Source organism: Lingula anatina, chromosome 1 (genome assembly GCF_051362555.1).
Source record: "Lingula anatina isolate TDL-2025a chromosome 1, LinAna3.0, whole genome shotgun sequence".
In the NCBI taxonomy this organism is placed as follows: Eukaryota; Metazoa; Brachiopoda; class Lingulata; order Lingulida; family Lingulidae; genus Lingula; species Lingula anatina.
The window spans coordinates 61,843,627-61,866,005 of record NC_141767.1 but is presented as its reverse complement, the minus strand read 5'-3'; the positions used below and the strand labels follow the sequence as shown (position 1 = coordinate 61,866,005).

Genomic DNA, 22,379 nt, shown 5'->3' with positions numbered 1-22,379 from the left:
TTTACCAATGGCTGAGCTTATTCGCTTCTGCTTTGTTGCGTTACAGCTTGCACTGGTGGACAGACCTACCAGCAGTGTGCTTCTCAGTGTTCATCTACATGCTTCCAGCCAAACATTGGCGTACCGTGTAATTTGGCATGTCGTGCTGGATGTGCTTGTCCATCTGATAAACCATATTGGCATAATAACCAATGTTACTCTCAGATACAATGTATAAACTTCGCGGGAGCAAGTGCTACACTTTTCTCTGGATCTAGCGGAGCTTCAAACACAGGTGGCGTTAGTGGTGGTTCAACCCAGGGTATATATTTATATCTGTTCCTCGCTTAATTGATAAAGCTTACTGACATAATAACCAATGTGCCTTTGAGATTCAGTGTGCTTCCTCTGCTGTGGTCAGTGTTTTTCAAGTCAATGGTCCTGAAATTGAATAAAATTCAGAGATATATATATTATATTTACCATAAATCATGCAGTTGCTCGATGGCACTTAATAGTTTGAAAAGCAGCTCTGATTAAACACAATTCAATTTTTGAGCTTTTTGAGCTTATTTGCTTTTGCTTCGTTGCGTTACAGCTTGCACTGGTGGACAGACTTACCAGCAGTGTGCTTCTCAATGTTCATCTACATGCTACCAACCAAACATTGGCGTGCCGTGTAATAGGGCGTGTCGTGCTGGATGTGCTTGTCCATCTGATAAACCATATTGGCATAATAACCAATGTTACTCTCAGATACAGTGTATCACCTTTGCCGGTGCTAGTGCTACGCTTTTCTCTGGGGCCAGTGGAGTTTCAAATACAGGTGGTGTTAGTGGTGATTCATCACAGTGTAAGTATATCCATTCTGTTTTACATATAATAAGTTCACTGTTATATTAACCGATTCCGTGTGCTTCTTTTGGTGGTGCTATAGTGCTTCATTTTCCCCTAACTTTTACTCAAGTCAGAGTGTCTTACATTTTTACAAAAAAATGTATTACATAAGCCATATGGAGGCACCAATGAATTTCTCGGGCCTATTTGGCTTGCTGTTCTGTTGCTGAGCTTATCTCGCTTCTGCTTTGTTGTTTTACAGCTTGCACTGGTGGACAGACCTACCAGCAGTGTGCTTCTCAATGCTCATCCACATGCTACCAACCAAACATTGGCGTACCGTGTAATTTGGCGTGTCGTGCTGGATGCGCTTGTCCATCTGATAAACCTTATTGGCATAATAACCAATGTTACTCTCAGATACAGTGTATAAACTTTGCTGGTGCCAGTGCTACACTTTTCTCTGGATCTAGCGGAGCTTCAAACACAGGTGGCATTAGTGGTGGTTCAACCCAGGGTATATATTTATATCTGTCCCTCGATTAACTGATAAAGCTTACTGTCAAAATAACCAATGTGCCTTTCAACTCCACCACTCCGCCACCCTTGCTTATGGAAGTGCTTCACCTTTTTTTACCACTTGTTAATTGTCAAGTCAGAGTGTGTCTTTTATTGTAAACAAAATAACGTTTAACATTTAACCTATAGATTCAGATGCACTTTGGGATTCATCAGTGTATTTTTACCTGCTTTTTAATTGCACAATATTATGTGTCCTGTTGCTGAGCTTATTTATTCTGCTTATTTACGTTACAGCATGCACTGGCGGACAGACCTACCAGCAGTGTGCTTCTCAATGCTCATCTACATGCTACCAACCAAACATTGGTGTACCGTGCAATTTGGCGTGTCGCGCTGGATGCGCTTGCCCATCTGATAAACCATATTGGCATAATAACCAATGTTACTCCCAGACTCAGTGTATCAATTTTGCTGGTGCCAGTGCTACGCTTTTCGCTGGAGCCAGTGGAGTTTCAAATACAGGTGGCGTTAGTAGTGTTTCAGTTTAGTGTGTATCCCGTCGGAACTAGGTTACAATCCGTCGCCATAAAACAACGTTTGACTCAGCCGCCAAACTTCCCTTTATGTATTGAGTGATTACTTCCACTTGCCATACTTGTGTTTGCCATACTGATGAGGCTAACTGCTATTAAAAACCAATACCCCTTGCAGATACAGTTTCCAAACATACCGTGTTGACAATCATTACTTTTTCAGTTATCGTATCATTTATATAGAAAGTTTCAAAATGTGTCTCAAATGTCTATTTGACAAAAAGAATATTGATATTTTCTTTGAGATTTACACAGGCATATGCTGTGAAGATTGGGAATTGTGCTCAACTGTACAAGAGAAGGGCGCAATTCTAAGTCTCCGATTATTTACTTTTTTGTTTCCTTTTCAAATAGTTTGCAGCGGAGGGCAAACTTTCACGCAGTGCCTGTCAAAGTGCGATGTGAAAACGTGTTACAACATTAACCAGAACCAAAACTGCAACAATTTCGCCCCATGTCGGTCTGGATGTGAATGTCCCAGCACAAAGCCTTACCTCCACAACGGACAATGCCGAACCCTGATGGAGTGCCAGATGACCCTTAGTGGTAGTGGCGGCAGCCAAAGTAAGTAAGCTTGTATGTTAAACTGAAAAGCTTGGTGCCATATTAACCATTCTTGCAAATTCTGTATGCTTCCTTCGTTGGTGCCACTGTTACACTTCTGAATGTTTATGTACTTGTCTGCTGACATTTACTGTGGTGATGTGTTCAGAGATATATAAATGTTTATCAGTAATCACACGGCTGCACTCTGGGATAAAAAAAGTTTGTTTAACCTGTAGCTTTTATTAAACAATATTCTATGGCTGAGCTTTCACTTTATTGTGTAACAGCTTGCACTGGCGGACAGACCTACCAGCAGTGTGCTTCTCAATGCTCATCTACATGCTTCCAACCAAACATTGGCGTACCGTGTACTTTGCCGTGCCGCGCAGGATGTGCTTGTCCATCTGATAAACCTTATCGGCATAATAACCAATGTTACTCTCAGACTCAGTGTATCAATTTTGCTGGTGCCAGTGCGTCGCTTTTCTCTGGAGCCACTGGAGTTTCAAACACAGGTGGCGTTAGTGGCGGTTCTAGTCAGAGTATGTATATCTTCTTATAAAAAAAGTTAAATGCATTACAGCATAGCTTCATTGTTTGTAAAAGTGCTTTTCGGCTTGTTTTATGGGATGATGGGATAAAACTTGTTTTGATTCACAATGCATTTCCATCATCCGTTGAAGAGAGCGCCGTGTATTTATATTTACATGTTCTCCAGCAAAATCTGTTTTCTATTTCGTTGAGTATTGACATTGATAAAAACTAAAATCTTACCCAGTCTGTTTTGCTAGCGCACTGAACATTTTGGGTTAATGTGTTTTCCCACTGATAAAATTAATCAATCTTTAATTGGAATGATAGGCAATGCGATGTGCAGATTAACTGCGCTTCTTTACCGGTGCCAATACTTTATTTCCACTAGCACCTATACGTTTTGACTGATGTTTTTAGAGTTAAATAATTGTTTAACATTAATTAATTAATTGTAAAGATGCATTATGTGATTCAAAAATCTTTTAAATTTGTAGCATTGGTTGCAAAATGTTCTATGGCTGAGCTTATTTGCTTCTGCTTTGTTGCGTTACAGCTTGCACTGGCGGACAAACCTACCAGCAGTGTGCTTCTCAGTGCTCATCTACATGCTACCAACCAAATATTGGCGTACCGTGTAATCTGGCTTGTCGCGCTGGATGCGCATGTCCATCTGATAAACCTTATTGGCATAATAACCAATGTTACTCTCAGATACAGTGTATCACCTTTGCTGGTGCCAGTGCTACGCTTTTCTCTGGTGCCAGAGATGTTTCAAACACAGGTGGTGTTAGTGGCGGTTCTAGCCAGTGTATGTATAACTTGTTAAAAATGTTAATTGCATTACGGCATGGCTTCATTGTTTGTAAAAGTGATTTTCAGCTTGTTTTATGGGATTGGTGGGCTAAAATCTTTTGTGATTCACAACGTATTTCCATTAATTGCTCTCCAGCAACATTTGTTTCCCTTTTCGTTGACTAGCGAGGCTGAATAATTTAGCAACATTACTTTTTATCTTTCCCAGTCTACTTTGTAAATGCACTGAACATTTCGGATGTATGATTTCCTCCAATTGATGTTTGTCACTGATTTATAAGAATAATAATCAATGCACTTTGGAATTCACTGTGCTTCCTTTACTGGCGCCAGTGTTCTATTTTCACTAGCACCAGTAAGGTTTAAGTGACGTTTTAGTTATATAATTGTTTAGCATTAATGGAATAAAATGCATTATGTAATTCAAAAATCTATTAAATTTGTAGCATTGTTGCAAAATGTTCTATTGTTGAGCTTATTTGTTTCTGCTTTGTTGCGTTACAGCTTGCACTGGCGGACAGACCTACCAGCAGTGTGCTTCTCAATGCTCATCTACATGCTACCAACCAAACATTGGCGTACCGTGTAATTTGGCGTGTCGCACTGGATGCGCTTGTCCATCTGATAAACCTTATTGGCATAATAACCAATGTTACTCTCAGGAACAGTGTATTAGCTTCGCTGGTGCCAGTGCTGCGCTTTTCTCTGGTGCCAGTGGTGTTTCAAACACAGGTGGCGTTAGTGGCGGTTCTAGCCAGAGTATGTATTACAACAAGGCTTTATTGTTTGTAAAAGTGCTTTTCGGCTTGTTTTATGAGATTGATGGGCTAAGGCTAGTGCACTGAATATTTTGGTTTTATGTCTTCCTACTCATTATTTTTATCACTGGTTTATTGAAAGAATAACCAATACCATTTGCAAATTCACTGTACACCCTTTGCTAATACTAGTGCAGGGGCGGATCGAGAGATATTTTCTGACAATCTTCCAAATTACCTTTGTTCATCCGTCCTCCATTTTGACCGTCTAACGACAGACAAATTAGATGACCTTCAATGTAAACTTGAAAAATTGGGATCGTCTTCCGGAAGACCCAGAAGACGGCCTCTATCTGCACCTGTAGTGTTTCATTTTTACTAGCACCAGTAAGTTTTTGGTGGTGTTTTTAGAGTTATATAAGTATTTAACATTAATCTCATAGATGTATTATGTGAGTCAAATTTTTTTCAATTTGTAGCATTGGTTCCACTGTATTCTATGACTGAGCTTATTTGTTTCTGCTTTGTTGCGTTACAGCTTGCACTGGCGGACAGACCTACCAGCAGTGTGCTTCTCAATGCTCATCCACATGCTACCAACCAAACATAGGCTTACCATGTAATTTGGCGTGTCGCGCTGGATGCGCCTGTCCATCTGATAAACCATATTGGCATAATAACCAATGTTACTCTCAGGAACAGTGTATCAGCTTCGCTGGTGCCAGTGCTTCGCTTTTCTCTGGTGCCAGTGGTGTTTCAAACACAGGTGGCGTTAGTGGCGGTGCTAGCCAGAGTATGTATATCTTCTTATAAAAATGTTTATTGCATTACGACAAGGCTTCGTTGTTTGTAAAAGTGCTTTTCAGCTTGTTTTATGGGATTGATGGGCTAAAACTTGTTTTGATTCATAATGAATATCAATTAATGGACGTTAAAGGGAGCTCCTTGTATTTTCATGCCCTCCGACAGAATCTGTTTCCTATTTCGTTGACTAGTGAGGCTGATAAATCACACATTACTTTTCATCTTTCCCAATCTATTTTGCTAATGCACTGAATTTTTTTTTTTTTTTTTTTTTTTTTTTTTTTTTTTTTTGTATCTACTTACTGATTATTTTTATCACTGGTTTATTGAAATAATAACCAATGCTATTTGCAAATTCACTGCACCTCCTTTGCTAGTGCTTGTGTTTCATTTCCACTAGCATAAGTAATTTTAAATGATTTTTAGAGTTATTTAAGTGTTTAACATTAATCGTATGGATGCATTATGTGAGTCAAGAAAATTTTCAATATGTAGCATTGGTTGCACTGTTTTCTATGACTGAGCTTATTCGCTTCTGCTTTTTTTGCGTTACAGCGTGCACTGGTGGACAGATCTACCAGCAGTGTGCTTCTCAATGCTCATCTACATGCTACCAACCAAACATAGGTGTACCGTGTAATTTGGCGTGTCGCGCTGGATGCGCCTGTCCATCTGATAAACCTTATTGGCATAATAACCAATGTTACTCTCAGATACAGTGTATCAATTTTGCTGGTGCCAGTGCTGCGCTTTTCTCTGGTGCCAGTGGTGTTTCAAACACAGGTGGCGTTAGTGGCGGTTCTAGCCAGAGTATGTATTTTTTCTTATAAAAATGTTAATTGCAATACGGCATGGCTTCATTGTTTGTAAAAGTGCTTTTCAGCTTGTTTTATGGGATTGATGGGCTAAAATTGTTTTGATTCACAGTGCATATCCATTAATCGAGGTAATGAACAGAGTGCCATATATGAACATGCTCTCTGACAAAATCTCGTTTCCTATTTCGTTGACTAGTGACGCTGATAAATCCCACGTTACTTTTCATCTTTCCCAGTCTTCTTTTGCTTGTGCACTGAACATTTTGGGTCAGTGTGTTTTCCTACTGATAACGTTAATTACTGGTTTATTTTTATATTACTTGCGATTTACAAATTCACTGGTCTGCTCTGTTGTGATTCATAAAACTTTTTGATTCGTAGCATTGGTTGTAAAATGGTCTATAGCTGAAGTTATTTACTTTTGCTTTGTTGCGTTACAGCTTGCACTGGCGGACAGACCTACCAGCAGTGTGCTTCTCAATGCACATCTACATGCTACCAACCAAATATTGGCGTACCGTGTAATAGGGCGTGTCGCGCTGGTTGCGCTTGTCCATCTGATAAACCTTACCGGCATAATAACCAATGTTACTCTCAGGAACAGTGTATCAGCTTTGCTGGTGCCAGTGTTACGCTTTTCTCTGGTGCCAGTGGTGTTTCAAACACAGGTGGTGTTAGTGGTGATTCCACCCAGTGTATGTATATCAGTTTTGTAATCTTGTGCGGGTTCCATACCAATGAAACGAAAATCTAAAGTGTTTTTTATTTTGTTTTAATATTTTCAATTTGTTTCATTGCTTGTAATGTTCTGTGACTGAGCTTATTCTTTTCTGCTTCGTTGCGTTACAGCTTGCACTGGTGGCCAGACCTACCAGCAGTGTGCTTCTCAGTGTTCATCTACATGCTTGCAACCAAACATTGGCGTACCGTGTAATCGGGCGTGTCGTGCTGGATGCGCTTGTCCCGCTGATAAACCGTATTGGCATAATAACCAATGTTACTCTCAGACTCAGTGTATCAATTTTGCTGGTGCCAGTGCTACGCTTTTCTCTGGAGCTAGTGGTGTTTCAAACGCAGGTGGCGTTAGTGGCGGTTCAACCCAGTGTATGTATATCAGTTTTGTAACCTTGTTCAGCTTGTCACACCAATGAAATGAAAACGTGACATGCGTGTGTGTGTGTGTGTTTGTTGTTGCTTTGTTAAATTATCTGTCTATACTTTTTCTTTTAGGTTTGTCAGTCATCAACTAATTCATATGTACATGTACAATGATTCGCCAACAATGAAACAATTCTATATTTTGCAATTAGCGTTTACTAAATTGCAACTTATCGACATTGTAGATACATGCATAGTCTGATAGACTTCCAGGCGAAACCTGCACCCTACATCTCGTTTACGGGTTTCCCCTGATGAATTGCCTGTCGTCGACTTCCATCTTGCATTGGTAGTCAGATCTACTGGCTGCGTGCTTTTTGCATATTGTAGAATTAACAAAAAATATACCAATTGGAATAACAGACATCTATTTTTCTTCTCTAAGCACTCAGATCATTTCTTAGACCATGCAAAAATGAGGAATTCAAATTTTTTTGAAGTGCTATAGCACCAAATTTGTTCTAAATGTATCAGACTTCATAACATTTTTTGCAAGATGTATTTAAATGTATCTCATCAGCTTTGATCAAATTATTTTATCAATGATTTCACTAACAATTACATGATGAAATTATAGGGAATATGAACAGTACTTAGTCTTAAACTGGCTAAGTTCTGTTGATATTCCCTATCATTTCATCGTGTAATATCAACAGTACTTAGTCTTAAACTGGCAATTTCCATGGGCGTCAGCAGAAAATTTTCCGGGGGGGGGGGGTCAAAGTCATCGAAGTGGGAGATAATGATTGGCTGGGTACCCGCAATTAATGTGCCCGCCAAAATTCCGGGGGGGGGGGGGGGGGGGGAGTGACCCCATTGACCCCCCTCTGCGGACGCCCATGGCAATTTCTCAGAATTCAACAAGGATAAGGAGAACTGCAATCCTCCGAGTATATGCCTATATATGCGTGAAAAATGAAAAAAAGTGAAAAGCAAAACGTGCTAACCATCCACTTGATCACCATAACTGACTCTGGTAATTGGCTTTTTCAGCATGTTCCGGTGGACAAATTTACAGTAACTGCGCATCTCAATGTCCAAATACATGTTTCGAACTCAGACGCACGTGTAATAACCTCCCCTGTCAACCAGGCTGTGTCTGTCCGTCTCACAGGCCCTACCTACACAATGGCCAGTGTCACGACCTGAACCAATGCAGTCAAATAAATGGAGGTATTACCAGCACTGGATCCAATGCTGGCGCAACTGCAGGACAGTGTAAGTCTCTGACGGTGATTGGAGATAGGATAGAATGTTACTATAGAAGAATGATTTAAACAATATGTGGGAAATGAAATAGGCTCTACTGCGAGTTGTCTAATCCATGCATGAAAGCGATGTTGATATTTGATTAACACCGATTCCCTTTTTGTTTCTTTTTCAAATAGTTTGCAGCGGAGGTCAAACGTTCACGCAGTGCCTGTCAAAGTGCGATGTGAAAACGTGTTACAACATTAACCAGAACCAAAACTGCAACAATTTTGCCCCATGTCGATCTGGATGTGAATGTCCCAGCACAAAGCCTTACCTCCACAACGGACAATGTCGAACCCTGATGGAGTGCCAGATGACCCTTAGTGGAAGTGGCGTCAGCCAAAGTGAGTAGGCGCCCAACATGTATATAGCGTTAGTTTCCATTCGGTTGTTTGGACCATGCTGTGCATAAAAAATCTTCGGGGTGCTTCTTGTATTGGCACAAAATGAATGTGGTTGATTCCCACTTTATAACAAACGAGGTGGCTGATGGTATAATGCTTGCATGTCATTACAATTAATGAAGAAATGGTTATTTCTCGCGCATTTTTCTATGTCTGAGGTTATTCGCTTTTGCTTTGTTGCATTACAGCTTGCACTGGCGGACAGACCTACCAGCAGTGTGCTTCTCAATGCTCATCCACATGCTACCAACCAAACATTGGCGTACCGTGTACAAGACAATGCCGAGCTGGATGCGCTTGTCCATCTGATAAACCTTATTGGCATAATAACCAATGTTACTCTCAGGAACAGTGTATCAATTTTGCTGGTGCCAGTGTCACGCTTTTCTCTGGAGCTAGTGGTGTTTCAACTCAGTGTATGTATATTCATTCAGTGTATTACCGGTAAAACATACTAGCATAACTGCCAATGTTATTTGCCAATCCATTGTACTTTTTCGCTTGTGCAGGAGCTGTACTTTACAATAGCGACAATTCTATTAATTCGCGCATTTTTCTATGTCTGAGGTTATTCGCTTTTGCTTTGTTGCATTACAGCATGCACTGGCGGACAGACCTACCAGCAGTGTGCTTCTCAATGCTCATCCACATGCTTGCAACCAAACATTGGCGTACCGTGTAATCGGGCGTGTCGTGCTGGATGTGCTTGTCCATCTGATAATCCTTACTGGCATAATAACCAATGTTACTCTCGGGAACAGTGTATCAATTTTGCTGGTGCCAGTGCTGCACTTTTCTCAGGAGCTGGTGGTGTTTCAACTCAGTGTATGTATATTCATTCATTGTTTTTCTGGTGTGACGATGCTGTTGCTGATGTTAAGCGAGGTAGCAAATACAACTCAGATATTATCTTTCATATTATTTATTTAACTACTGTCCAGTTGTTACCTGTGCCGGTCTCTTCATTTCTATTTCTACCTCATGCAACCTCTAGCGGCCTTCTCCCTCGTTTATATTATGCGCTGTTGTATAAATACCATAAGAGCATATCAACCAACTCAAGTTACTCTACCAAACACTCCCTGCTCTTATTCACTGCATACTGTCACTTACTAACATTACACTGGTAAAACATACTAGCATAACTGCCAATGTTATTTCCCAATGCATTGTACATTTGTTCGCTTGTGCAGGAGCTATACTTCACATTAGCGACAGTTCTATTGACAAGTGGCTTCTTTTGCACATTTCTTTCGTGGCTGAGCTAATTTGCTTCTGCTTTGTTGCTTTACAGCTTGCACTGGCGGACAGATCTACCAGCAGTGTGCTTCTCAATGCTCATCCACATGCTTGCAACCAAACATTGGCGTACCGTGTAATTTGGCGTGTCGTGCTGGATGTGCTTGTCCATCTGATAAACCTTATTGGCATAATAACCAATGTCACTCTCGGGAACAGTGTATCAATTTTGCTGGTGCCAGTGCCACGCTTTTCTCTGGAGCTAGTGGTGTTTCAACTCAGTGTATGTATATTCAGTCATTGTTTTACTGGTGTGACGATGTTTTTGCTGATGTTAAGCCAGGTAGCAAATACAACTCAGATATTATCTTTCATATTATTTATTTAACTACTGTCCAGTTGTTACCTGTGCCGGTCTCTTCATTTCTATTTCTACCTCATGCAATATCTAGCGGCCTTTTCCCTCGTTTATATTATGCGCAGTTGTATAAATACCATAAGAGCATGTCAATCAACTCAAGTTACTCTACCAAACACTCCCTGCATGCTGTCACTTACTGACATTACACTGGTAAAACATACTAGCATAAATGCCAATGTTATTTCCCAATGCATTGTACATTTGTTTGCTTGTGCAGGAGCTATACTTCACATTAGCGACAATTCTATTGACAAGTGGCTTCTTTTGCACATTTCTTTCGTGGCTGAGCTAATTTGCTTCTGCTTTGTTGCTTTACAGCATGCACTGGCGGACAGATCTACCAGCAGTGTGCTTCTCAATGCTCATCCACATGCTTGCAACCAAACATTGGCGTACCGTGTAATTTGGCGTGTCGTGCTGGATGTGCTTGTCCATCTGATAAACCTTATTGGCATAATAACCAGTGTTACTCTCGGGAACAGTGTATAAATTTTGCTGGTGCTAGTGCTACACTTTTCTCTGGAGCTAGTGATGTTTCAACTCAGTGTATGTATATCCATTCAGTGTATTACTGGTGTGACGAAGTTGTTGCTGATGTTACGCGAGGTAGCAAATACTACTCAGATATTATCTTTCTTATTATTTATTTTACTACTGTCCAGTAGTATACGCATTCAGTGCTTAACGGATAAAACATACTAGCATAATTGCCAATGTTATTGCGATTCATTTCGCGTGTTTCGCTAGTGCATGAGCTTTACTCTGCATTATTGAGAATTCTGTTTGACAGGTGACACAGTGTCTTGTAGTTGAGCTTATTTGCTTCTGCTTTATTCCATTACAGCATGTACTGGCGGACAGACCTACCAGCAGTGTGCTTCTCAGTGCTCATCTACATGCTACCAACCAAACATAGGCGTACCATGTAATTTGGCGTGTCGCGCTGGATGCGCCTGTCCATCTGATAAACCATATTGGCATAATAACCAATGTTACTCTCAGGAACAGTGTATCAACTTTGCTGGCGCCAGTGCTACACTTTTTACTGTATCCAGCGGAGTTTTAAATAATGGTGGCGCAAGTGGTATTTCAACCCAGTGTAGGCATTTACTTTATTTAAACTTGTTCAATGCGCCACGACATGATTTCATTGCTTGTAATAGTGATTTGACTATTTGTAGGATTTTGGGCTTGAGCTTTTCCATTTTTCGTTGTTTAACAGTATACCGTGAATTTGAATGCGTATTTGCAGATTATTTGTCTTTCCTTCATAAGCACTTGTAAAGTTTAAAACAGAGTTCACCTGAAATTGTGATATTCTTATATATATTTATATATAACGTTAATCATATAGATGCACTGTAGGATTATAAGACTCTTTGTAGTATGGGTTGCACTATGTTTAAACGTTTAGCTTTTTTGTTGCATTACAGCTTGCACTGGCGGACAGATCTACCAGCAGTGTGCTTCTCAATGCTCATCCACATGCTTGCAACCCAATATTGGCGTACCGTGTAATTTGGCGTGTCGCGCTGGATGCGCTTGTCCCGCTGATAAACCGTACTGGCATAATAACCAATGTTACTCTCAGATACAGTGTATCAATTTTGCTGGTGCCAGTGCCACGCTTTTCTCTGGAGCAGGTGGTGTTTCAAACACAGGTGGTGTTAGTGGCGCTTCCACCCAGTGTATGTATTTCTTGTTCTGTAGCATTCAACACATTTGAACAGTCTGAAACTAGTCCATCAGTTAATGAGGTGTACTGCTGGCTCATTGAAAACCCTTAGAAATACAAAATTGTTTTACAATGCTTTTTTGTAACTTTTTGACGTCGATCAATTCATAAAATGAATGAAATTGGTTTAACAAGGGTCTTGGTCTTGGAATGGTATGTTGCCAGCTATGTTGTTTCTGATGTGAATGTTTTACAGATTGGCGTCGCTGGCAAGATAATTAATGCGACATTAATATACAGTTACTCCCTTTTGCTAGTGCCATCGTTCCATGCTTTACTAGACTGCATGATTACTTGAAGTGTAAAAGTTGGTAGAACAAAGTGTTAAAGTTGTCTTAGTAGAACAGTGTTCAATGTATCAGACACATTTGCTCCTGTTGCTTGATAAATTCGTCGAGCCTACATGATAGACCAATTGTTATCTGTTCACATGCCTTTCATGTTGTCCTTTACTTTTCTAATAGCTTGCAGTGGAGGTCAAACGTTCACGCAGTGCCTGTCAAAGTGCGATGTGAAAACGTGTTACAACATTAACCAGAACCAAAACTGCAACAATTTCGCCCCATGTCGATCTGGATGTGAATGTCCCAGCACAAAGCCTTATCTCCACAACGGACAATGTCGAACCCTGATGGAGTGCCAGATGACCCTTAGTGGAAGTGGCGTCAGCCAGCGTAAGCAAGCGTTGCAATTCAATTTCAGACGTGACCCAATACGAGACCAATATCCCTGTTTAATCAACAAGTCGACCTGTTAAATGAACGTAGCGTGTAAAGAAACAGTTTAATTAGAAATATGGTGGAAAAGTAGAAATGAAATTTTTTTATCCTCCTACTATGCTCTTAGTATACATTTTCGTCAAATGTCAATTGCATTCTGTTATAGTGGGGACCCGAAGCATGGTAAAGGATGCCCGCATTGTTCAATCAACAATTACTTCACTTCTGTTTTTACCCGTATTAACATGAACAGATCGTCTTCACATTTATAGACATTCTATATGTGTTCACATGATATTCATTTTTTAACATTCTCCAGAATGCTCCGGTGGGCAAGTCTACAGTACCTGTTCATCTGGCTGTACTCGCACATGTTACAGTAACCAGCAGTGTCAACCTCGGTGTATTCCTGGGTGCGAGTGTCCGCCTTCGAGGCCATTTGTACACAACGGCCAGTGTGTTGACCAATACAGCTGCCCCCTGGGTACTCCAGGACGTACATCATCCACCCAGGGTTCTCAAAGTGAGTATACCTTGTGTCAACCAGCAGTTGTAGCGGTGTACTGCGCTATTTTCCTGCTTGTTAGAAAGACCCGAGATTTTTTGCTTCATATGGTTTTTCGTATCATTTTCATAATTTCATATATTCGTTTTGAGCTTTGTGTATTTGCTATATTTAAAATTAGAATAGAAAGCGATGCAGTGAACGTCACAATTGTGGGGTAAGGTGCTAGTCATTTATTAGGAGGTTTACTGCTTATTTGCTTTATTTCTGCTGATCTTACTTCCTGCTTTTCGATCGATTTTATTAGCATGTAGCAATGGCCAGTATTATACACTGTGTGCATCTTCCTGTCCACCAACTTGCGATGATCCAAACAGAAACTGCGGTCTCAGCTGCAACCCGGGTTGTGCTTGCCCTACAGACAAACCAGTTCTCTATAATGGTCAATGCATAGCACTAGAGCAGTGTCCTGGTTATAGTCAAACTAGTCAAACCAACAGCCAGTCTAGTTCTTCCACAGGTACATGTATAAGTAATGCTAGTTTCCATTAGCAAAAAGCTTAGCTTGCATTTGGAAGTAGAGTGATTGTATCAAATCGGTATGTTTAGCAATTGTTTGCTGTGTTGGGTAAATGTTAGATGTATAAATATAATAATAATAATAATAATAATAATAATACGTGTGCTCGGACAGAATGTATATAACAATGTCTAGTGTTTATGGCAGTGTGGGGGTGCGTTTATTAATAGAATTTCATGTTACATCTACCTTTTATTATTTATGTCTTGCTTTCCGATTGACTTTATTAGTACATGGCAACAGGACGTATCATACACGATGTAACATTGTACATGTTTCGCTTTATATATACATTGAAAAAATCTCAAGTTAACTTTGTCTATACAGTAAGTACAGTGCATGATTTGCAGGATTATATTTTCCTTGGTGATAATACAGATGCGTTTATTTGCTTAAAGTTCTGATGAAAGAATGAAGATAAATTTAAGGGTGAAACATGGTGGTTTGCCAGTCATACTGGACTTGATATTTCTTTTCATTTACAGTTCACCTTCAATATCACCATGTTAAACACATTATTTCAGGTTCAAACACGATGTTTTATACTACAAAGACACGTACATGTTAATATTTCATGAGTACCGTCATTTTCCTTTTCAGGTGTCGCCACGTCTGGCTCATCTGGAGTTATTCAGCCTGGAATCTTCCAAGGTGGTAATCTAGGTTTCACCAACAACCAAGGTATCAGTACGACAAACCAAGGCTTCAACAATAATCAAGGCTTTAACAATAATCAAGCCACCGGCACAAGTCAAAGCTTAACCAATAACCAAGGCTCGATAAATAACCAGGGCTTTAATAACAACCAAGGCTTTAACGTGAATTCAGGTATAACCACATCTGGATCTACAGGCGTAATACAAGGTACCAACCCAAACCAAGGTTTCATCAATAACCAAAGTACCAATATAAACCAAGGCTTTATCAACAACCAAGGTACCAACACAAATCAAGGCTTCATCAACAACCAAGGTCCTAACACAAACCAAGGTCTCAATAACCAAGGTATCAACCCAAACCAAGGCTTTAATAACCAAGGTATCAACACAAACCAAGGTAACATCAATCAAGGTTTTACTAATAATCAGGGCACTACCAATACCCAAGGCTTAACAAACATTCAAGGCTTCAATAACCAAGTTTATTCTAAAAACCAAGGCTTAAACGCAAATCAAGGTGTAAGCACATCTGGATCTACAGGCATCATTCAGCCTGGCTCTATTGGGGGGTTAAATAACAATCAAGGCTTCAATAACAACCAAGGTACCAACACAAACCAAGGCTTCAACAACCACGGCGTCAATACAAACCAGGGCTTAAATAACCATGGGGCCACTTATAACCAAGGCTTCAGTAACAACCAGGACTTAAACATAAATTCTGGTGTAACTACATCTGGATCAACTGGAGTTCCCCAAGTTGGAGGGTCAAACAATAATCAAGGGCCTATCAATAACCCAACCACTAACATAAACCAAGGACTTAGCAATCAAATTACCGACACAAACCAAGGCACCAGTTCAAATCAAGGTTTTAATATTAACCAAGATTACATAAATAACCAAGAAACTAATACTAATAATCAAGGTTTTAACTCCAACCAAGGTATTAATAATAATATTCTAGGTGGGAAAACAAACCAAAACCAAACCAGTTCCCAAGGATTAAGAACCAGTGGTCAAGGCGCTAATACAAATCAAGTGCTGAACAGTAATCTAGGCTTAAACAATAACCTAGGTATTAATAACATTCAAGGCTTCAACAATAACCAAGGCACTCTGGGCACTAGTGGCGATGACGCTAGCAAAAATGAAAATGCAGGAAATATTGGTTCCATTGGAACTATTAGCGACAATTGTAAGTACAGCAGAAAACTTATATAACAGGCTTCAATAACTTCTTAGAAATATAATAAGATTTTAATTTTAGTTTGCACGTTTTGTGGGCATGTGTTTCAAAGTCCAATGTGTTCTAGTGTCTTCCATGTATTCAAATATTAACTTAGAAAGATAGCAATGCAGTCCATTTATTCCAAATAACACGCGTACTAACTACTCACAAGTCTCAGGACTTTAAAGGCAAACTGTTATACCTATTTATTTGTGTCTCTATCGATCTATATCGATATAGTTATCTACAAGTTGTCATACCATTATTATTATTTTGCCTTTTATTTGTACTTGTAGTAAGTATATTGTTAAACAATATAAGACACAGAATGAAATCTTATGTGACATTGAATCCTCCTAACATTTCCTAGACGAAGATGACCTGAATTGTCGTGTATTCTAGCTATAACGTGTCCCGCTGGCCAGATGTACGATAGCTGTGCGACCAACTGTCACAAGACGTGCTACAGTCCTAACCCAGTCTGCCAAGTTACCGGGTGCGTGCCAGGCTGCGTCTGTCCGCTCGATAGGCCCTTTGAAGATGCTGGACAGTGTAAACCTGCCATTGAGTGTCCTCTTGGATCGGCTGGAAGAAACCAAGCTGGAATTAGTGGAGTAGTTAACACAAATACTAACATATTCTCGTCACTGTTGACAAACTTCAGAGGCCAGCAACAGCAGCAGCAGCAGCAAGGGGGCGTCTCAACAAACAGTGGTAAATAATCCGTTTCCTCGAAGAAGTCTCAACACACTAAAGACGATATTTTTGTTTGCAGCCGTGAATTATTCTAAAAACTTATTAATCTGGTTATGGTCCGAACAGCAGGGTCATAGGGGGCGACAGTGGTAAATGCTAGTAAACATACCAAATGTCCATTTTAAAGCGAAAGTGTACCCATAGATTCTGTTACCCCTTAGCCTCTGCTATACGTACTAGTAACTTATCCATTGGCCTAAATTACTCTCTCCGCACCCCATCTACAATACACTGAAAAGCGCTAGAAGTAAGGATGAAAATTAGGTTAATCAGTTTCTTTTATATAAAATCAATAGGCTGTTTTTACAGATAGTGAGTGGAATTATCTGTCATGTAATCAATCAAATGATTATATTTAGACTTTTAAGTTAAAGCTGTTAAGGATAGATGATTCAGAATGCGTGATGTAACCCTTAAATTTCGGTGGTTATATTTACATTTATGTACATGTGACAGTGGTTGGAATGATACAGGATTTGATAGAACAGCAGTTTCCTTTTCATTTGGCTTGTCCTAAATGACCCCCCAAATGTCTTACTATTGTCAAAAGAAAATGATGTGGTCAAATACATAAATCTAGGATCTCTTTTCTAGTGCTATGTCCTGGTAACCAGGAATACAAAACCTGCGCCTCTGCTTGCGACAAAACGTGTGACGAACCCAACCCTCGTTGCGTGAAAAATTGCGTTAAAAGATGCGAGTGCCCGGCTGATAAGCCAATCCTCAATAAAAATGGCGTTTGCCAGCGCCTACAAGAGTGTCCTGTTAACCAGGCTGAGCAGACCGGGGGTATGAAAAAAAAAGGCATTTTGAAATAGTTCAAGCCTGTAGGACATAATGGGGGCTCAATGGGTTAGGCTGGGTTAGACTGAGATGGGAGTTTCAACGTAGAGCAGAGAATACATGTAGATGTATAGCACATTTCTCAAATATTGCTGACATCTTAGTGCGATGGATGCTCAATTCCGTGTGTTTTCGAATTAGGCTAGTAATTTATAATCAGAGCATGGGTGGGTTGGGAATGAAAAAAAAAAGAGTACATGTGTGCATGGCGGTATTAAGTGCGACGTGTGCGGTAGATTCAAAAGTCAGTGTTGGAAGAGGTGACTTGCCTGTATGTATATTGGTTGTCCCAATTGTCCTCCCTATGCCTGGTTTTTAGACATTAAATCTCAAATCCCAGCTTTGTGGTCTTAAATGTACATGTGCAACATACGTAAGTGGTTTTAATACCCCAACCGCATGGTTAAGGTGTTACCTACAGTAGATATATTTGTCGTGTTTGATAATTTTGATTGTTATATGTAGGCCTACTGTACTAAAACGCACACAGTGTACTGCATCAAACTTCTTGGGGTTACGCGCAACGGGTACATTTTATTGGTTGTGCCTGCTGCATCAAAACGGTGCAATCTTTGGGCTCGTTTAATGGTTTACATGTAAACTTGGAGACAACTGATGGCCACCTTATGACGTACTATTTACTAATAAATACATTTCGTATTTTTCAGAGCTTAATTATTCTGATTGTGTGTTTTAATTACCTAAAATGATAAAGAATCTTGAAGAGAAATTGCGAGTAATGAAACATCTATAGATATTCACACTTAAAGCATTTTACTCGTTGTTTAAATTTACATAAGTTAAACTTGAACAGATAACACAGACCAGCCGTGATTCAAACGTTACTCTGATTCTTTACTTTTTCATTTTCAGGTATAACCTGCTTCAACGGCCAGATCTATACAAACACTGCGCCTGCAGTCACTCCCACTTGCGATAATCCAAGCCCGAATTCTAACAATAACAGGGCGCTCAATCAAGGCTGCGCGTGCCCAAACCCCACCCCTATCTTCCACAACAACAGGTGCATAGCACAGGCAGAATGCCCTCTGGGAACTCTGGGTAGAGCGTTGTCAGCCTTGACAAATATAGGGTCCAGCAGCACTTTCTCAAGCAGCACCACAAGTACTGGCAACAACGGTAATTTGATGATGTCTCTACTCCAAGGAATCCAAGGCCAACAAGGCTAAAGGTAGGCGGTTAATGCGCCCTCCCCCCCCCCCCCCCCCCCCCCCCCTCTCTCTCTCACACACACACACACACACAAGCCAGAAATGAATATGTTTCACTGGATTGATGAAAAAGTAGAGATAAAAAATTGCGGAATGGAAAATTAAGCAATGAATCGTAGAGTAATTGATAGATCTGTTTACCGAGTTTGAAATCGCTTTTTAAAGTTTAATAATTGGATATTTACTTAATTATTTTCATCCAAGATATGCAAGAAGAGTTACCAAGGAACTGCAGTTCATAACGTCTCGAGGGACTCATCAAGTGGCCGATGTTAAACCAGCAACTGTCTCCAACTTTGCAGGATATTTTCATGAATCAGATAATTAAAATCCTTAGAATTCGAAATACTGCATGCGATTTAAGTAGTTCGCATAGGCATTCCATTGCTCGTTAATTGAAGAAGGTTTAGTTTAGTAATAAATATTTCATTTTTGTAAACAATGAATAATAAAATATCAGGATTGACAAGTACTTTGTGTGCGAAGATCCGTAACGCCTACCTCTGCGATTATGCTTACCTGTTGTGTGATGATATTTATATACTGGTACATGTATATTGAGAAGAAATATATTAGAATCACAGTGTTTGCTACATGAGATCAATTCGGAGAAAATTGTATAATAATTTGATGCAAACTTATTTTTATAATCATTTGTTGTAAGTGCTAGTGCAGTTTGTGGGTGTAATATAAACAAACGTCTTTGCAAAACCATGGACCAAAACCATCGGCGCTTTTTGTATTTGCTGTATAAGGCACTGTAAAATAAAAAAAAACAATAAAAGTGGGAATATACACCATCCCTAGATAATGACTTCTGTCTTTTCTACTCTCACTACATAAACGCTGTGAATGCTAATGATTTATGTAAAACCTGAGAACAAAAAACTATTTGGAAATTGATTAATCCGGAGGAAGTCAGTTATGATAATAAAAAATATTATACACACTGACTTTAATGTTACATGTGTTAACTTATTCGTTCCAATGGCTATTCTGAAATAAGAGCCTTATATATCTTTTGATTTGATTTACTAAATCCTAAATCTATGCCACAACATATCGGTACACTGTACATGTATACACTAAAGCAATATTTTGGGTGGGTAAAGTTCCCATCTCTCTCCGCCGCACACACCTTACGTTTCTTTTGACCGTCCTCTAATGTTATCACCATGCACTTCCATAGCGGCCTCCCAGTTTTCGCCATCAAATACTGCCACTTCTTCTCTGGAGACAGTGCCCGGGTCCAAGCAATGAGGCATGACTCCTGAAAAGTTCAGCCACCACATGCATTGTAAGTAATACTTACGGCAATGCATGCAGTTGTCAGTTTACAAATTACACATTTTCAAGGAAAAACCCCTCCCGAGCATTCCGGCAAAACGCTTGCCATTTTCACAAAGATAAAAAAACATGATTAGTGTATCCTAGGTAGACCCAAACGTTACGAAAAATATCAAGCACTTTACTAAATACACGCTCTATGGAATGTCTACTCTATCGGCATGCAGCTGGAACAACAACAACAACAAAAATAATGTTTCCCTAACAAACAGAATCAAGAAAATAAAAGTCCTTAAAGTTTGACATGAATCTGTGCAATAAAAGAGATGCCTCCACTTACCATAACCGTCAGGGTTCGATCTCGGCGTGTAGAAACTCTGAACACCACACGTCCTGCAGAATGTATGCTTTGCTTTATGCGTATTAAAAGTGTAGGTGGTTATAGCGTCAGCTCCCTGTAAAGTAAACTGAACCTACATGAAGGCCTACATATACACATGTACTAGTGCGCCTTTGATTAAGTAGTGCGTTTTATCAAATGAACCAAATATATACCTTTGGATAATGCCAACATAATGGAAAAGTAAGAGAGATGATCTAATACAAATTTTCTAAAAAATAAACCACTGAAACTTTGACAATGTGGATCTCTTCGTGGCCCCGCGGTATTGGAGTGAGGTTGGCACTCGGCAAATACACATCACAAATAAAGATGACGTTTAACTCACCTGAAGAAGTTTAAATTTGGAAGATGGAACTATAATATGTCTGTTTTGTTTCATTTTACAAATGCTGCAGCTGAAAATAATCGAAAAATAAAGGTAGTCTGGTGATGTTCTTTTTACATTATAATTTAACGTAGACATAAAAGATACACTAGTTGACACATGCTTCCACTTACCTTTCGGCTCGCTTCGTGAAAGGTGTACTCAAAAATGATTAATCATTGATACTGATTTTATTTATGTTTACTGCTATTCATGTGTAATAAACCAAACATCACGCATGTGGGATGCCCAGAAGAGGTGGTTTATTTGTCATCCCTCTCCCTAACCGCTTGAATGCAAAAATAAGGTGCTATTGGACCTCCAGTTTGGGGGGAGGACATGACCCCCCACCCACCACCCACCCACACACACACACACCCAGAATTGTTACGGAAACATTCAAGAAGGACATCGACATCACATACCTGAGGCGGAAACGTGAACTCAGGGCCGAGGCAATAAAAGGAACGTGTAGGTGGCTAATACTCCATAAGTACTGTAAGTGAGAATATGATGTAATTTGCGCAGTTTTCAGTGCTGTGTAGATAAAACGCCTTTTGCGGGCCTTACTCTGTACCTTTCTTTGCCTCTTGAAAAAACAAGAGGACTGAATCCGTCAATGTTGTTTGGTGCCCCTCCCCCCCCCCTTCCATACGGCTACACCCGACTAGCTGGCCGTCGTGAATAAGTAAAGCTAGGTAGAGGCCTGAGTAGAGGACTTACTTGCAGTCTACAACCTTCAGTACAGACGGTGCCCATACTTCAAACCTCACGGCTCCACAGTGGCATCCTCCAGTGTGCTTGACTTCAGGTTCGCCGGACATAACCTCTGATAACATACAGCGTTTTCTTAATATCGTTGTCAACGCCTGAAGAATATGCTTTACCTGTACAGAGGTTACGGTGAATGCCCATTGATGCTTACGTGTCTTTAGAGGGTTGACCTAATTTCTACATGTAAATACTGTAATCATGTCGACATTGATTGAGGGGCACAAAACTGGCATTTTATGTAGTCATGTAGACATCATGATGCTTGTATGAGCAGAACACTTTTACACTTCAGGACGAAAACCATGCATATATATTTTTCACCTAAATGTACTGTAGTACATATGTTTTTCTTGAAAATAATACAAAAAAATGCTAATCAAAATAAGTAATATTGATTCTGTAATTATTTACTTGTTATGTTTCTCTAGCCGGACAACAATTAGATCTCTCTCTCTCTCTCTCTCTCTCTCTCTCTCTCTCTCTCTCTATTTATGTGTGTATATGTGTGTGTCAGAAAATGGTCGTATTTTAAATTAATATTTATTTAGCTATCGTTGGGTTGATCAGTGTAACTGTGTAAATACATTTTTCTTCAAACAGACAAGAATAGG

At 39.8% G+C, this 22,379-nt stretch overlaps 2 protein-coding genes across 31 annotated transcripts in view; one reads left to right on the top strand and one right to left on the bottom strand.

The window, feature by feature from the left end:
- Positions 1 to 19,894, top strand: part of LOC106155075 (zonadhesin) — a 30,346-nt gene extending 10,452 nt beyond the window's left edge. For 10 of the 29 annotated variants that reach the window (XM_086999056.1, XM_086999059.1, XM_086999072.1 and 7 more), the window contains 29 exons: positions 47 to 301; positions 578 to 832; positions 1,079 to 1,333; positions 1,633 to 1,860; positions 2,286 to 2,495; positions 2,765 to 3,019; positions 3,565 to 3,819; positions 4,329 to 4,583; positions 5,121 to 5,375; positions 5,942 to 6,196; positions 6,645 to 6,899; positions 7,054 to 7,308; positions 8,356 to 8,580; positions 8,751 to 8,960; positions 9,209 to 9,436; positions 9,618 to 9,845; positions 10,315 to 10,542; positions 10,999 to 11,226; positions 11,525 to 11,779; positions 12,114 to 12,368; positions 12,880 to 13,089; positions 13,454 to 13,657; positions 13,947 to 14,159; positions 14,820 to 15,275; positions 15,846 to 16,076; positions 16,512 to 16,823; positions 17,460 to 17,654; positions 18,582 to 18,900; positions 19,145 to 19,894. In XM_086999056.1, the coding sequence (XP_086855182.1) occupies positions 47 to 301; positions 578 to 832; positions 1,079 to 1,333; positions 1,633 to 1,860; positions 2,286 to 2,495; positions 2,765 to 3,019; positions 3,565 to 3,819; positions 4,329 to 4,583; positions 5,121 to 5,375; positions 5,942 to 6,196; positions 6,645 to 6,899; positions 7,054 to 7,308; positions 8,356 to 8,580; positions 8,751 to 8,960; positions 9,209 to 9,436; positions 9,618 to 9,845; positions 10,315 to 10,542; positions 10,999 to 11,226; positions 11,525 to 11,779; positions 12,114 to 12,368; positions 12,880 to 13,089; positions 13,454 to 13,657; positions 13,947 to 14,159; positions 14,820 to 15,275; positions 15,846 to 16,076; positions 16,512 to 16,823; positions 17,460 to 17,654; positions 18,582 to 18,898 (6,983 nt within the window). In that variant the 3' untranslated portion in view covers positions 18,899 to 18,900; positions 19,145 to 19,894. The remainder of the gene's footprint in view (positions 1 to 46; positions 302 to 577; positions 833 to 1,078; positions 1,334 to 1,632; positions 1,861 to 2,285; positions 2,496 to 2,764; positions 3,020 to 3,564; positions 3,820 to 4,328; positions 4,584 to 5,120; positions 5,376 to 5,941; positions 6,197 to 6,644; positions 6,900 to 7,053; positions 7,309 to 8,355; positions 8,581 to 8,750; positions 8,961 to 9,208; positions 9,437 to 9,617; positions 9,846 to 10,314; positions 10,543 to 10,998; positions 11,227 to 11,524; positions 11,780 to 12,113; positions 12,369 to 12,879; positions 13,090 to 13,453; positions 13,658 to 13,946; positions 14,160 to 14,819; positions 15,276 to 15,845; positions 16,077 to 16,511; positions 16,824 to 17,459; positions 17,655 to 18,581; positions 18,901 to 19,144) is intronic. The other 19 variants (XM_086999055.1, XM_086999071.1, XM_086999065.1 and 16 more) reach the window with 19 other exon arrangements.
- LOC106155102 (centromere protein V) lies at positions 16,523 to 21,952 on the bottom strand. 2 transcript variants are annotated; one of them, XM_013529767.3, is made up of 5 exons: positions 21,718 to 21,950; positions 20,956 to 21,025; positions 20,568 to 20,682; positions 20,079 to 20,210; positions 16,523 to 16,694 (listed from the first exon to the last, which is right to left on the bottom strand). In XM_013529767.3, exons 1-4 carry the CDS (start codon positions 21,831 to 21,833, stop codon positions 20,080 to 20,082), a joined length of 432 nt encoding a protein of 143 aa, XP_013385221.3. In that variant the 5' UTR covers positions 21,834 to 21,950; the 3' UTR covers positions 16,523 to 16,694; position 20,079. The 2 variants fall into 2 exon arrangements, with proteins under 2 accessions (XP_013385221.3, XP_086855210.1); XM_086999084.1 differs by lacking the exon at positions 16,523 to 16,694 and adding an exon at positions 19,565 to 19,698 and having other exon boundaries at positions 21,718 to 21,952.
- Positions 21,953 to 22,379: the final 427 nt, after the last annotated feature.

Coding starts and splice junctions, on each gene's coding strand:
- LOC106155102 (XM_086999084.1), bottom strand. CDS start 21,833: ATGTTATCAGAGGTTATGTCCGGCGAACCTGAAGTCAAGCACACTGGA. Junction 20,683..20,955: donor CCAAATTTAAACTTCTTCAG/GTGAGTTAAACG, acceptor TTTACTTTACAG/GGAGCTGACGCTATAACCAC. Junction 20,211..20,567: donor ATCGAACCCTGACGGTTATG/GTAAGTGGAGGC, acceptor TGAACTTTTCAG/GAGTCATGCCTCATTGCTTG.